The sequence below is a fragment of the Cherax quadricarinatus genome, chromosome 9 (genome assembly GCF_038502225.1).
Source record: "Cherax quadricarinatus isolate ZL_2023a chromosome 9, ASM3850222v1, whole genome shotgun sequence".
In the NCBI taxonomy this organism is placed as follows: Eukaryota; Metazoa; Arthropoda; class Malacostraca; order Decapoda; family Parastacidae; genus Cherax; species Cherax quadricarinatus.
The window spans coordinates 45,694,558-45,710,226 of NC_091300.1; the positions used below are offsets into that span (position 1 = coordinate 45,694,558).

Consider the following 15,669-nt stretch of genomic DNA (forward strand, 5'->3'; position numbering starts at 1 on the left):
GTATACCAGGAAAAGTATACGGTAGGGTTATAATTGAAAGAATTAGAGGTAAGACAGAAAGTAGGATTGCGGATGAGCAGGGAGGCTTCAGAGTGGGTAGGGGATGTGTAGATCAAGTGTTTACATTGAAGCATATATGTGAACAGCATTTAGATAAAGGTAGGGAAGTTTTTATTGCATTTATGGATTTAGAAAAGGCATATGATAGAGTGGATAGAGGAGCAATGTGGCAGATGTTGCAAGTATATGGAACAGGTGGTAAGTTACTAAATGCTGTAAAGAGTTTTTATGAGGATAGTGAGGCTCAGGTTAGGGTGTGTAGAAGAGAGGGAAAATACTTTCCGGTAAAAGTAGGTCTTAGACAGGGATGTGTAATGTCACCATGGTTGTTTAATATATTTATAGAAGGGGTTGTAAAAGAAGTAAATGCTAGGGCGTTCGGGAGAGGGGTGGGGTTAAATTATGGGGAATCAAATTCAAAATGGGAATTGACACAGTTACTTTTTGCTGATGATACTGTGCTTATGGGAGATTCTAAAGAAAAATTGCAAAGGTTAGTGGATGAGTTTGAGAATGTGTGTAAAGGTAGAAAGTTGAAAGTGAACATAGAAAAGAGTAAGGTGATGAGGGTATCAAATGATTTAGATAAAGAAAAATTGGATATCAAATTGGGGAGGAGGAGTATGGAAGAAGTGAATGTTTTCAGATACTTGGGAGTTGACGTGTCGGCGGATGGATTTATGAAGGATGAGGTTAATCATAGAATTGATGAGGGAAAAAAGGCGAGTGGTGCGTTGAGGTATATGTGGAGTCAAAAAACTTTATCTATGGAGGCAAAGAAGGGAATGTATGAAAGTATAGTAGTACCAACACTCTTACATGGATGTGAAGCTTGGGTGGTAAATGCAGCAGCGAGGAGATGGTTGGAGGCAGTAGAGATGTCCTGTCTAAGGGCAATGTGTGGTGTAAATATTATGCAGAAAATTTAGAGTGTGGAAATTAGGAGGTGTGGAGTTAATAAAAGCATTAGTCAGAGGGCAGAAGAGGGGTTGTTGAGGTGGTTTGGTCATTTAGAGAGAATGGATCAAAGTAGAATGACATGGAAAGCATATAAATCTATAGGGGAAGGAAGGAGGGGTAGGGGTCGTCCTCGAAAGGGTTGGAAAGAGGGGATAAAGGAGGTTTTGTGGGCGAGGGGCTTGGACTTCCAGCAAGCGTGCATGAGCGTGTTAGATAGGAGTGAATGGAGGCGAATGGTACTTGGGACCTGACGATCTGTTGGAGTGTGAGCAGGGTAATATTTAGTGAAGGGATTGAGGGAAACCGGTTATTTTCATATAGTCGGACTTGAGTCCTGGAAATGGGAAGTACAATGCCTGCACTTTAAAGGAGGGGTTTGGGATATTGGCAGTTTGGAGGGATATGTTGTATATCTTTATACGTATATGCTTCTAAACTGTTGTATTCTGAGCACCTCTGCAAAAACAGTGATAATGTGTGAGTGTGGTGAAAGTGTTGAATGATGATGAAAGTATTTTCTTTTTGGGGATTTTCTTTCTTTTTTGGGTCACCCTGCCTCGGTGGGAGACGGCTGACTTGTTAAAAAAAAAAAAAAAGTAATGAGTGTACTGTATATGTATTTTTTAGGCCTAGGTCTATAGCTCACTTAATAATTTTTTTTTTTATCACACCGGCCGATTCCCACCAAGGCAGGGTGGCCCGAAAAAGAAAAACTTTCACCATCATTCACTCCATCACTGTCTTGCCAGAAGGGTGCTTTACACTACAGTTTTTAAACTGCAACATTAACACCCCTCCTTCAGAGTGCAGGCACTGTACTTCCCATCTCCAGGACTCAAGTCCGGCCTGCCGGTTTCCCTGAACCCCTTCATAAATGTTACTTTGCTCAAACTCCAACAGCACGTCAAGTATTAAAAACCATTTGTCTCCATTCACTCCTATCAAACACGCTCACGCATGCCTGCTGGAAGTCCAAGCCCCTCGCACACAAAACCTCCTTTACCCCCTCCCTCCAACCTTTCCTAGGCCGACCCCTACCCCGTTTTCCTTCCACTACAGACTGATACACTCTTGAAGTTATTCTGTTTCGCTCCATTCTCTCCACATGTCCGAACCACCTCAACAACCCTTCCTCAGCCCTCTGGACAACAGTTTTGGTAATCCCGCACCTCCTCCTAACTTCCAAACTACGAATTCTCTGCATTATATTCACACCACACATTGCTCTCAGACATGACATCTCCACTGCCTCCAGCCTTCTCCTCGCTGCAACATTCATCACCCATGCTTCACACCCATATAAGAGCATTGGTAAAACTATACTCTCATACATTCCTCTCTTTGCCTCCAAGGACAAAGTTCTTTGTCTCCACAGACTCCTAAGTGCACCACTCACCCTTTTCCCCTCATCAATTCTATGATTCACCTCATCTTTCATAGACCCATCCGCTGACACGTTCACTCCCAGATATCTGAATACATTTACCTCCTCCATACTCTCTCCCTCCAATCTGATATCCAATCTTTCATCACCTAATCTTTTTGTTATCCTCATAACCTCACTCTTTCCTGTATTCACTTTCAATTTTCTTCTTTTGCACACCCTACCAAATTCATCCACCAATCTCTGCAACTTCTCTTCAGAATCTCCCAAGAGCACAGTGTCATCAGCAAAGAGCAGCTATGACAACTCCCACTTTATGTGTGATTCTTTATCTTTTAACTCCACGCCTCTTGCCAAGACCCTCACATTTACTTCTCTTACAACCCCATCTATAAATATATTAAACAACCACGGTGACATCACACATCCTTGTCTAAGGCCTACTTTTACTGGGAAATAATTTCCCTCTTTCCTACATACTCTAACTTGAGCCTCACTATCCTCGTAAAAACTCTTCACTGCTTTCAGTAACCTACCTCCTACACCATACACCTGCAACATCTGCCACATTGCCCCCCTATCCACCCTGTCATACGCCTTTTCCAAATCCATAAATGCCACAAAGACCTCTTTAGGCTTATCTAAATACTGTTCACTTATATATTTCACTGTAAACACCTGGTCCACACACCCCCTACCTTTCCTAAAGCCTCCTTGTTCATCTGCTATCCTATTCTCCGTCTTACTCTTAATTCTTTCAATAATAACTCTACCATACACTTTACCAGGTATACTCAACAGACTTATCCCCCTATAATTTTTGCACTCTCTTTTATCCCCTTTGCCTTTATACAAAGGAACTATGCATGCTCTCTGCCAATCCCTAGGTACCTTACCCTCTTCCATACATTTATTAAATAATTGCACCAACCACTCCAAAACTACATCCCCACCTGCTTTTAACATTTCTATCTTTATCCCATCAATCCCGGCTGCCTTACCCCCTTTCATTTTACCTACTGCCTCACGAACTTCCCCCACACTCACAACTGGCTCTTCCTCACTCCTAAACATGTTATCAAGCTTTTATATGCATTTGAAAGTGAAAAAAAGGCTGTTTCATTTTACAACAGTAGCCCAGAACCTTACCTGCTCTATAATTGGGGCCCTCCTGTACTATGAACGACTTGCTATGAACTATTCAATTGCAAATATACTTTTTCAATCACATTTACAAAGAGGGAGGTGAAAGTGTATAAACTAAGGGAGGAGGAAGTTCGGGTGAGATACAAGCGACTATTGGCAGAAAGGTGGGCTAGTGCAAAGATGAGTAGTGGGGGGGTTGAAGAGGGTTGGAATAGTTTTAAAAATGCAGTATTAGAATGTGGGGCAGAAGTTTGTGGTTATAGGAGGGTGGGGGCAGGAGGAAAGAGGAGTGATTGGTGGAATGATGAAGTAAAGGGTGTGATAAAAAAGAAAAAGGTACCTCATGAGAGGTTTTTACAAAGCAGAAGTGTTATAAGAAGAGCAGTGTATATGGAGAGTAAAAGAAAGGTGAAGAGAGTGGTGAGAGAGTGCAAAAGGAGAGTAGATGATAGAGTAGGAGAGGCAATGTCAAGAAATTTTAATGAAAATAAGAAAAAATTTTGGAGTGAGTTAAACAAGTTAAGAAAGCCTAGGGAAAGTATGGATTTGTCAGTTAAAAACAGAGTAGGGGAGTTAGTAGATGGGGAGATGGAGGTATTAGGTAGATGGCGAGAATATTTTGAGGAACTTTTAAATGTTGAGGAAGAGAGGCGGTAATTTCATGCACTGGTGAAGGAGGTATACCATCTTTTAGGAGTGAAGAAGAGCAGAATGTAAGTGTGGGGGGAGGTACGTGAGGCATTACGTAGAATGAAAGGGGGTAAAGCAGCTGGAACTGAAGGGATCATGACAGAAATGCTAAAAGCAGGGGATGATATAGTGTTGGAGTGGTTGGTACTTTTGTTTAATAAATGTATGAAAGAGGGGAAGGTACCTAGGGATTGGCGGAGAGCATGTATAGTCCCTTTATATAAAGGGAAAGGGGACAAAAGAGATTGTAAAAATTATAGAGGAATAAGTTTACTGAGTATACCAGGAAAAGTGTACGGTAGGGTTATAATTGAAAGAATTAGAGGTAAGACAGAATGTAGGATTGCGGATGAGCAAGGAGGTTTCAGAGTGGGTGGGGGATGTGTAGATAAGTGTTTACATTGAAGCATATATGTGAACAGTACTTAGATAAAGGTAGGGAAGTTTTTATTGCATTTATGGATTTAGAAAAGGCATATGATAGAGTGGATAGAGGAGCAATGTGGCAGATGTTGCAAGTATATGGAATAGGTGGTAAGTTATTAAATGCTGTAAAGAGTTTTTATGAGGATAGTGAGGCTCAGGTTAGGGTGTGTAGAAGAGAGGGAGACTACTTCCCGGTAAAAGTAGGTCTTAGACAGGGATGTGTAATGTCACCATGGTTGTTTAATATATTTATAGATGGGATTGTAAAGGAAGTAAATGCTAGGGTGTTCGAGAGAGGGGTGGGATTAAATTTTGGGGAATCAAATTCAAAATGGGAATTGACACAGTTACTTTTTGCTGATGATACTGTGCTTATGGGAGATTCTAAAGAAAAATTGCAAAGGTTAGTGGATGAGTTTGGGAATGTGTGTAAAGGTAGAAAGTTGAAAGTGAACATAGAAAAGAGTAAGATTATGAGGGTATCAAATGATTTAGATAAAGAAAAATTGGATATCAAATAGGGGAGGAGGAGTATGGAAGAAGTGAATGTATTCAGATACTTGGGAGTTGACGTGTCGGCGGATGGATTTATGAAGGATGAGGTTAATCATAGAACTGATGAGGGAAAAAAGGTGAGTGGTGCATTGAGGTATATGTGGAGTTAAAAAACGTTATCTATGGAGGCAAAGAAGGGAATGTATGAAAGTATAGTAGTACCAACACTCTTATAAGGGTGTGAAGCTTGGGTGGTAAATGCAGCAGCGAGGAGACGGTTGGAGGCAGTGGAGATGTCCTGTTTAAGGGCAATGTGTGGTGTAAATATTATGCTGAAAATTCGGAGTGTGGAAATTAGGAAAAGGTGTGGAGTTAATAAAAGTATTAGTCAGAGGGCAGAAGAGGGGTTGTTGAGGTGGTTTGGTCATTTAGAGAGAATGGATCAAAGTAGAATGACATGGAAAGCATATAAATCTATAGGGGAAGGAAGGCGGGGTAGGGGTCGTCCTCAAAAGGGTTGGAGAGAGAGGGTAAAGGAGGTTTTGTGGGCGAGGGGTTGGACTTCCAGCAAGCGTGCGTGAGCGTGTTAGATAGGAGTGAATGGAGACGAATGGTACTTAGGACCTGATGATCTGTTGGAGTGTGAGCAGGGTAATATTTAGTGAAGGGATTCAGGGAAACCAGTTATTTTCATATAGTCGGACTTGAGTCCTGGAAATGGGAAGTACAATGCCTGCACTTTAAAGGAGGGGTTTGGGATATTGGCAGTTTGGAGGGATATGTTGTGTATCTTTATATGTATATGCTTCTAAACTGTTGTATTCAGCACCTCTGCAAAAACAGTGATAATGTGTGAGTGTGGCAAAAGTGTTGAATGATGATGAAAGTATTTTCTTTTGGGGGATTTTCTTTCTTTTTTGGGTCACCCTGCCTCGGTGGGAGACAGCCGACTTGTTGAAAAAAAAAAAAATTACAAAGGACTGCTAGTGCAGAGGAACTTTACAAAAAAATCTCAAAGTAAAAATATTTGCTATAACCATCCTAAAATTAAAGATTTTAAACACTAAAGCTCTTGCTAGGAATGTATCCACCTTACACCCTTACTTAGGTTTACAAAATAATGGTCTCAAATACAGTATTGCAATTCCTCCACCAAGCTCATAACCAACAATATTAAACTTACAGTAATCCCCGTCTTTAGAAAATGCTATTGTAAAATAAAGGCACAGCAGTCCAGTCAATAATGTTTAGTGGTAATAAAACTGTGGATTAAAGTAAAGGTTGGATGCGAGAAGTGGGTCATAATAAGCGTGTATGCACCTGGAGAAGAGAGGAATGCAGAGAAGAGAGAGAGATTTTGGGAGATGTTAAGTGAATGTATAGTAGCCTTTGAACCAAGTGAGAGAGTAATTGTGGTAGGGAACCTGAATGCTAAAGTAGGAGAAACTTTCAGAGAGGGTGTGGTAGGTAAGTTTGGGGTGCCAGGTGTAAATGATAATGGGAGCCCTTTGATTGAACTTTGTATAGAAAGGGGTTTAGTTATAGGTAATACATATTTTAAGAAAAAGAGGATAAATAAGTATACAAGATATGATGTAGGGCAAAATGACAGTAGTTTGTTGGATTATGTATTGGTAGATAAAAGACTGTTGAGTAGACTTCAGGATGTACATGTTTATAGAGGGGCCACAGATATATCAGATCACTTTCTAGTTGTAGCTACACTGAGAGTAAAAGGTAGATGGGATACAAGGAGAATAGAAGCATCAGGAAAGAGAGAGGTGAAGGTTTATAAACTATAAGACGAGGCAGTTAGGGTAAGATATAAACAGCTATTGGAGGATAGATGGGCTAATGAGAGCATAGGCAATGGGGTCGAAGAGGTATGGGGTAGGTTTAAAAATGTAGTGTTAGAGTGTTCAGCAGAAGTTTGTGGTTACAGGAAAGTGGGTGCGGGAGGGAAGAGGAGCGATTGGTGGAATGATGATGTAAAGAGAGTAGTAAGGGAGAAAAAGTTAGCATATGAGAAGTTTTTACAAAGTAGAAGTGATGCAAGGAAGGAAGAGTATATGGAGAAAAAGAGAGAGGTTAAGAGAGTGGTGAAGCAATGTAAAAAGAGAGCAAATGAGAGAGTGGGTGAGATGTTATCAACAAATTTTGTTGAAAATAAGAAAAAGTTTTGGAGTGAGATTAACAAGTTAAGAAAGCCTAGAGAACAAATGGATTTGTCAGTTAAAAACAGGAGAGGAGAGTTATTAAATGGAGAGTTAGAGGTATTGGGAAGATGGAGGGAATATTTTGAGGAATTATTAAATGTTGATGAAGATAGGGAAGCTGTGATTTCGTGTATAGGGCAAGGAGGAATAACATCTTGTAGGAGTGAGGAAGAGCCAGTTGTGAGTGTGGGGGAAGTTCGTGAGGCAGTAGGTAAAATGAAAGGGGGTAAGGCAGCTGGGATTGATGGGATAAAGACAGAAATGTTAAAAGCAGGTGGGGATATAGTTTTGGAGTGGTTGGTGCAATTATTTAATAAATGTATGGAAGAGGGTAAGGTACCTAGGGATTGGCAGAGAGCATGCATAGTTCCTTTGTATAAAGGCAAAGGGGATAAAAGAGAGTGCAAAAATTATAGGGGAATAAGTCTGTTGAGTATACCTGGTAGTGTATGGTAGAGTTATTATTGAAAGAATTAAGAGTAAGACGGAGAATAGGATAGCAGATGAACAAGGAGGCTTTAGGAAAGGTAGGGGGTGTGTGGACCAGGTGTTTACAGTGAAACATATAAGTGAACAGTATTTAGATAAGGCTAAAGAGGTCTTTGTGGCATTTATGGATTTGGAAAAGGCATATGACAAGGTGGATAGGGGGGCAATGTGGCAGATGTTGCAGGTGTATGGTGTAGGAGGTAGGTTACTGAAAGCAGTGAACAGTTTTACGAGGATAGTGAGGCTCAAGTTAGAGTATGTAGGAAAGAGGGAAATTATTTCCCAGTAAAAGTAGGCCTTAGACAAGGATGTGTGATGTCACCGTGGTTGTTTAATATATTTATAGATGGGGTTGTAAGAGAAGTAAATGCGAGGGTCTTGGCAAGAGGCGTGGAGTTAAAAGATAAAGAATCACACACAAAGTGGGAGTTGTCACAGCTTCTCTTTGCTGATGACACTGTGCTCTTGGAAGATTCTGAAGAGAAGTTGCAGAGATTGGTGGATGAGTTTGGTAGGGTGTGCAAAAGAAGAAAATTAAAGGTGAATACAGGAAAGAGTAAGGTTATGAGGATAACAAAAAGATTAGGTGATGAAAGATTGGATATCAGATTGGAGGGACAGAGTATGGAGGAGGTGAATGTATTCAGATATTTGGGAGTGGACGTGTCAGCGGATGGGTCTATGAAAGATGAGGTGAATCATAGAATTGATGAGGGGAAAAGGGTGAGTGGTGCACTTAGGAGTCTGTGGAGACAAAGAACTTTGTCCTTGGAGGCAAAGAGGGGAATGTGTGAGAGTATAGTTTTACCAACGCTCTTATATGGGTGTGAAGCATGGGTGATGAATGTTGCAGCGAGGAGAAGGCTGGAGGCAGTGGAGATGTCATGTCTGAGGGCAATGTGTGGTTTGAATATAATGCAGAGAATTCGTAGTTTGGAAGTTAGGAGGAGATGCGGGATTACCAAAACTGTTGTCCAGAGGGCTGAGGAAGGGTTGTTGAGGTGATTCAGACATGTAGAGAGAATGGAGCGAAACAGAATGACTTCAAGAGTGTATCAGTCTGTAGTGGAAGGAAGGCAGGGTAGGGGTCGGCCTAGGAAAGGTTGGAGGGAGGGGGTAAAGGAGGTTTTGTGTGCGAGGGGCTTGGACTTCCAGCAGGCATGCGTGAGCGTGTTTGATAGGAGTGAATGGAGACAAATGGTTTTTAATACTTGACATGCTGTTGGAGTGTGAGCAAAGTAACATTTATGAAGGGGTTCAGGGAAACCGGCAGGCCGGACTTGAGTCCTGGAGATGGGAAGTACAGTGCCTGCACTCTGAAGGAGGGGTGTTAATGTTGCAGTTTAAAAACTGTAGTGTAAAGCACCCTTCTGGCAAGACAGTGATGGAGTGAATGATGGTGAAAGGTTTTCTTTTTGGGGCCACCCTGCCTTGGTGGGAATCTGCCAGTGTGTTAATAATAAAAATAATCGGCCATTTTCCACCAAGGTAGGGCAGCCCGAAAAAGAAAAACTTTCACCATCATTCACTCCATCACTGTCTTGCCAGAGGAGTGCTTACACTACAATTATAAAAGTGCAACATTAACACCCCTCCTTCAGAGTGCAGGCACTGTGCTTCCCATCTCCAGGACTCAAGTCGGCCTGCCGGTTTTCTCGAGTCCCTTCATAAATATTACCCTGCTCACACTCCAACAGCACATCAAGTCCTAAAAACCATTTGTCTCCATTTGCTCCTATCTAACACACTCACGCATGCTTGCTGGAAGTCCAAGCCCCTCACACACAAACCCTCCTTTACCCCCTCCCTCCAACCTTTCCTAGGCTGACCTCTGCTCTGCCTTCCCTCCACTACAGATTTATACACTCTTGAAGTCATTCTATTCAGTCCCATTCTCTCTACATGTCTGAACCACCTCAACAACCCCTCCTCAGCCCTCTGGATAACAGTTTTGGTAATCCTGCGCCTCCTCCTAATTTCCAATCTACGAATTCTCTGCATACATTCACACCACACATTGCCCTCAGACATGACATCCCCACTGCCTCCAGCCTTCTCCTTGTTGCAACATTCACCACCCATGCTTCACCCATATAAGACCATTGGTATAACTATACTCTCATACATTCCTTTCTTTGTTTTCATGGACAAAGTTCTTTGTCTCCACAGACTCCTCAGTGCACCACTCACCTTTCTTCCTTCTTCAATTCTATGATTCACCTCATCTTTCACAGACCCATCTGCTGACATGTCCACTACTAAATATCTGAATACATTCACCTCCTTCATACTCTCTCCCTCCAACCTAATATCCAATCTTTTGTTACCTAATTTGTTTTATCCTCATCACCTTTCTCTTTCCTATATTCACTTTCAATTTTCTTCTTTTACATACCCTACCAAACTCATCCATCAAACTCTGCAAGTTCTCATCAGAATCTCCCAAAAGTACAGGGTCATCAGCAAAGAGCAACTGTGACAACCCCCACATTGTGTTAGATTCTTTATCTTTTAACCCCTAACCTCTTGCCAACACCCGAGCATCCTTGTCTAAGGCCTACTTTTACTGGGAAATAATCTCCCTCTCTCCTACATACATATGGTTTGTATAATGCACACCACATGTGCCTTTTATATGATGGAAAATACAGTGTTTCTAACCTTGAAGTTATTTATTAGGGAATACTTTTTTAAATATAAACTAAAACATACCACTAGATGAGCATGAAGGATCAACAAATATGAATTCCACCTGTGAGTACTTGTCAAGGGGAAGTCTGGTGAAATCTTGGTTGAGGGTAGTAACACATGTCGCTCTACGCTCCACCACAAGCCTCTGCAGCGTCTGGTAACGCTCTAAGTCTTTCTCTATTGCTACAACATGCCTGAAAGTAAAAATGAAATTTTGTGTCAGATTTATAAACTTAAGAAAGTTGTTAAAAAATTATCAGAAAAAATTGCAGCTTTTTTGTTTATTATCCTTTCAAAACCTTTAGAAATACTACACACTAATATATGCACTCTCTCCTCACTTAGCGACATACTCGTTTACCGATGACTTGGACTTATGACAGGCTATCTGACCAGTATGCATACCTAAATAATGTATATTAGAGCTGATTTCCTCTATTCTGTTTATTACAATATACATTACACTAGTATAAACATTTAAAAATAAACTAAAAATGTTATAAATGGAGCAAAGGTGACATTAAAACAATATCAAAGATGGACACAAATCCACTACCATTAGCGTATGCTCCTTGTTTAGCAATGAATTCTTTTACGATGTGGTCTTAAAAACAGACTCTGTTGTTAAGTGAGCAAAGGCTGTAACTAGGATAAAGACCAAAGAATACAGTAGGGCTCCACTTATAAGGCAGGTTAGGTTCCAGGCTACTGCTAGAAAGTGGACAACACTGGAAAGCAGAACACCACTTTTTCCCACTGATAAATGCATACAAATGCCAGATAACAAGTTTACACTAACATATATTAAGCTAACAGTAGAACTAGGTATTAAAAAACAATAAAAAGTAAAATGCATACACAGTACATCCATTACTTACCTTACAATATTTGTAGTCTTAATGTAGGGTGAGAGGTGAGTAGTATTTATTTGTAGGAAGTCAGGTGTAGGTAGCCCGCCTGGCTCCCACACCTAAATATAATATACAATATTTAAAGTGGCCCAGAACGGTATTATTACCATTGACATACCTTGTTCACTGAGTTTAACAATTTCTAACAACTAGCTTTAGATGCCATCATAAATGAAGTGAGAAGTGATGAGAAGTCATGCCGAGAAGTGTAAGCAAAGCTGAATTCGTTAAGGGGAGTGACTGGGGCAAACGCGCATTGATACACACTTTCTCCGGTTCTGTACCAGAGAAGACGTAATTCTTTTCCTCCACCTAGCTGCATCTCATATTTATGTAAAATTTTTTGTACTGTGGGTGTATTGTGTTTATATGTTCTGTAATGCATTTCTTATATAATTTTGGAGAAAATATCATAGCTGGACTAATGAAAATGTCTATATTAACATAAAATAAGACATTTAATGTGCCCAAGAGTGATTAATATTATTACGTATTAGTATTATTCCTAGGTAGAAGGTTGGTAGACAGCAACTGCCCAGGGGGGTACTACCATCCTGCCAAGTGAGTGTAAAATGAAAGCCTGTAATTGTTTTACATGATGGTAGGATTGCTGGTGTCCTTTTTTTCTGTCTCATGAACATGCAAGATTTCAGGTACGTCTTGCTACTTCCACTTACACTTAGGTCACACTACACACATATATATATATTTTTTCCAACAAACTGGCCCTATCCCACCAAGGCAGGGTGGCCCAAAAACAAAAACAAAAGTTTATCTTTTTAAATTTAGTAATTTATACAGGAGAAGGGGTTACTAGGTCCTTGCTCCCGGCATTTTAGTCGCCTCTTACAATACGCATGGCTCATGGAGGAAGAATTCTGTTCCACTTCCCCATGGAGATAAGAAATAAACAAGAACTAGAAAGAAAATAGAAGAAAACCCAGAGGGGTGTGTATATATATGCTTGTACATGTATGTGTAGTGTGACCTAAGTGTAAGAAGTAGTAGCAAGACGTACCTGAAATCTTGCATATTTAAGAGACAGAAAAAAGACACCAGCAATCCTACCATCATGTAAAACAATTACAAGATTCCGTTTTACACTCACTTGGCAGGATGGTAGTACCTCCCTGGGCGGTTGCTGTCTACCAACCTACTACCTACGCACAGATATGTACAAGCATATACAGTGGACCCCCGGTTTACGATATTATTTCATTCCAGAAGTATGTTCAGGTGCCATTACTGAACGAATTTGTTCCCATAAGGAATATTGTGAATTAGATTAGTCCATTTCAGACCCCCAAACATACACGTACAAACGCACTTACATAAATACACTTACATAATTGGTCGTATTGGGAGCTGATCGTAAACCGGGGGTCCACTGTATATACACACCCCTCTGGGTTTTCTGCTATTTTTTTTTTTAGTTCTTGTTCTTCTTTATTTCCTCTTATCTCCATGGGGAAGTGGAACAGAATTCTTCCTCCATAAGCCATGCGTGTTGTAAGAGGCGACTAAAATGCCGGGAGCAAGGGGCTAGTAACCCCTTCTCCTGTATAAATTACTAAATTTAAAAAGAGAAACTTTTGATTTTCTTTTTGGGCCACCCTGCCTCTGTGGGATACGGCCAGTTTGTTGAACGAAGAAGATTAGTATTATTATTATTAATTTGATGTCAAGCCTAGAGAGGACACTCTTAGTGATTTTAACATGTACCTGCATGCAAGCACAGTGTGTAAGTTTATTTAGGGAAAGAAGACCTGAAACTGAGTACAGACCCTGGGAATAGACACTGCAAACCTTGCACAAGGACCTAGGGTTAAACATACAGCCAAGCATATCCCTAGAGGTGAACATCAATAGAGTAACTTTTGCAGTAAATGCTTATTTGATAAATCTAAAATTAGCTTACAAGAATCTCAATAGAGTTCTTCAATATGCCATAACCAAATACGTATGTACCATACCTGATAAAGCATGTCAGTAACTGAAAGAAATGCTAAGGTTTGCAACAAGACTTAAGAATTAGGCCCTTCAAGGGAGGTAGGTGCCATGATGCCAGCGAGGGGTTCTTGAACCAGTACTTCCCTTCATTGGATCTAACCTAATTGCTTTCTACTCTCCCAGGTGATGTAAGACCCCTACACATTTAACCTTTTCCCTAAAAATAATAAAAACTAAATGCATTTCGGTCACTGCACAACCTGAGAAAGGTATCCCCGTATTTCATAACCCCAGTCCCCTGTGCCTCAATGCATGCGACTGGAATAGTACGGAGTGTGGCATAAGTTGATGATGTAGCTAAATATTAGTCTTGGAGATCTGAAGGAAATCAGAAGAGGCATTCACAAAACAAAGGGAAAATTTCTATTCAAATTCAAATTCAAATTTATTTTATGCAGTACACAGATAATGTAGTTTACATGTAACAAAATATTGTTAGGCACAAAAGAAAGCCACTGGTATACAATGCTCTTCAGACAAACTAATCCTAATTGTGAAAAAGCAAATGAAAATGTTGATGAGAAAGTTTCAAAATGGAGGAAAGTCTTCCCTCATTAAATTTAAAAGCAACATAAAACCTCAGATTTTTTTTATTATTTTTTTGTAGCATTCATTTCAAATTTACATTTCATTTAAAATGCTCTACAATCCTGTAAGAAAAAATACTTGATTTTGATTTGCTTAAAAATTACAATTTCATTAAAGTCATGTGCATCCATGAGTCCATGTGTGTGTCCGTGCATGTACATGTGTGCTACCACAACAGTTTCTTACCCAGTGTTATTGATTGCTGCTGCAATGTAAGAAGTCTTGTTGCCTGGGGCAGCACATGCATCAATCACGTTACTTCCTGGCTTTATGCCACTCACTAACACTGGCAAACAACTAGCCTGAAAACACATCATGTAACTGCTGAATAATTCATATGTAATAAGTGAAAATAGTGTATTAAATCTGTCTTACAAGATGGGAACAATATGATGTCTTGGCATTTTTAAACAAGCATTCTTAATTCATTGCATGGCTAATTACATCTCTAGTCACATTACAGGCCAGTAACTTACCGTATTTTCACAGATTTTCTAATTTTAATTTAATAGATAAACATTCATAAATATCACTCAATGGTGAGTACTAAGAGTTTACAAGAATTTAGCAACAGATGATATGCTGTAACACTACCTCAGATGTGCATAAAATATTAATGAGGGGCTTCCCAAGAGGATGAAAAGTTACTGCCCAAAATCAGAATACAGTGGACCCTCGGGGAATGCCTTTAATCCGTTCCAGAGAGCTAGCCTTTAGCCGAATTAATTTTCCCCCATAAGAAATAATGGAAATCCAATTAATCCGTTCCAGACACCCAAAATTATTAAACAAAATAATTGTTTTTACATGAAATATACATTTCCTTCACACAAAACAATGATACATGCACAATAAACAATACAGTGGACCCCCGCATAACGGACGCCTTGCATGGCGGACAATCCGCATAGCGGACGCTTTGATCGCTAAAATTTTGCCCCGCATAGCGCCCAAAAACCCGCTCAGCGGCCTTCGTCCGAGACGCGTCCAATGTGCGGCCTGAGCCACGCTCACATGTTCCGCGGGTGGCATTGTTTACCAGCCAGCCTCCGCGGTAACATCCAAGCATACAATCGGAACATTTTGTATTATTACAGTGTTTTTGGTGATTTTTTTCTGGAAAATAAGTGACCATGGGCCCCAAGAAAGCTTCTAGTGCCAACCCTACAGCAATAAGGGTGAGAATTACTATGGAGATGAAGAAAAAGATCATTGATAAGTATGAAAGTAGAGTGCGTGTCTCCGAGCTGGCCAGGTTGTATAATAAACCCCAATCAACCATCGCTACTATTGGTGGTACAGCTGCTGCTGCTGCTGTATCACCGTCAGCTGCTGCTGCACTGTCAGCTGCTGCTGCTGTACCACCGTCAGCTGCTCCTGCTGCTGTAGTACCGTCTGCTGCTGCTGTAGCATCATCTGCTGCTGCTGTAGCATCGTCTGCTGCTGCTGTAGCATCGTCTGTTGCTGCTGTAGCATCGTCTGTTGCTGCTGTACCACCGTCAGCTGCTGCTGCTGCTGTAGCATCGTCTGCTGCTGCTGCTGCTGTAGCATCGTCTGCTGCTGCTGTAACATCGTCAGTTGCTGCTGTAGCATTGTCTGCTGC

The 15,669-nt window shown here is 40.7% G+C and overlaps 1 protein-coding gene across 2 annotated transcripts in view; it reads right to left on the reverse strand.

The window, feature by feature from the left end:
* The window catches only part of Nsun5 (Nop2/Sun-like domain containing protein 5), a 140,156-nt gene that overhangs the window by 8,965 nt on the left and 115,522 nt on the right, over positions 1-15,669 (reverse strand). For both annotated transcript variants that reach the window (XM_070083406.1, XM_070083405.1), the window contains 2 exons: positions 14,253-14,368; positions 10,579-10,751 (listed from right to left, as the gene is read on the reverse strand). In XM_070083406.1, the coding sequence (XP_069939507.1) occupies positions 10,579-10,751; positions 14,253-14,368 (289 nt within the window). The remainder of the gene's footprint in view (positions 1-10,578; positions 10,752-14,252; positions 14,369-15,669) is intronic.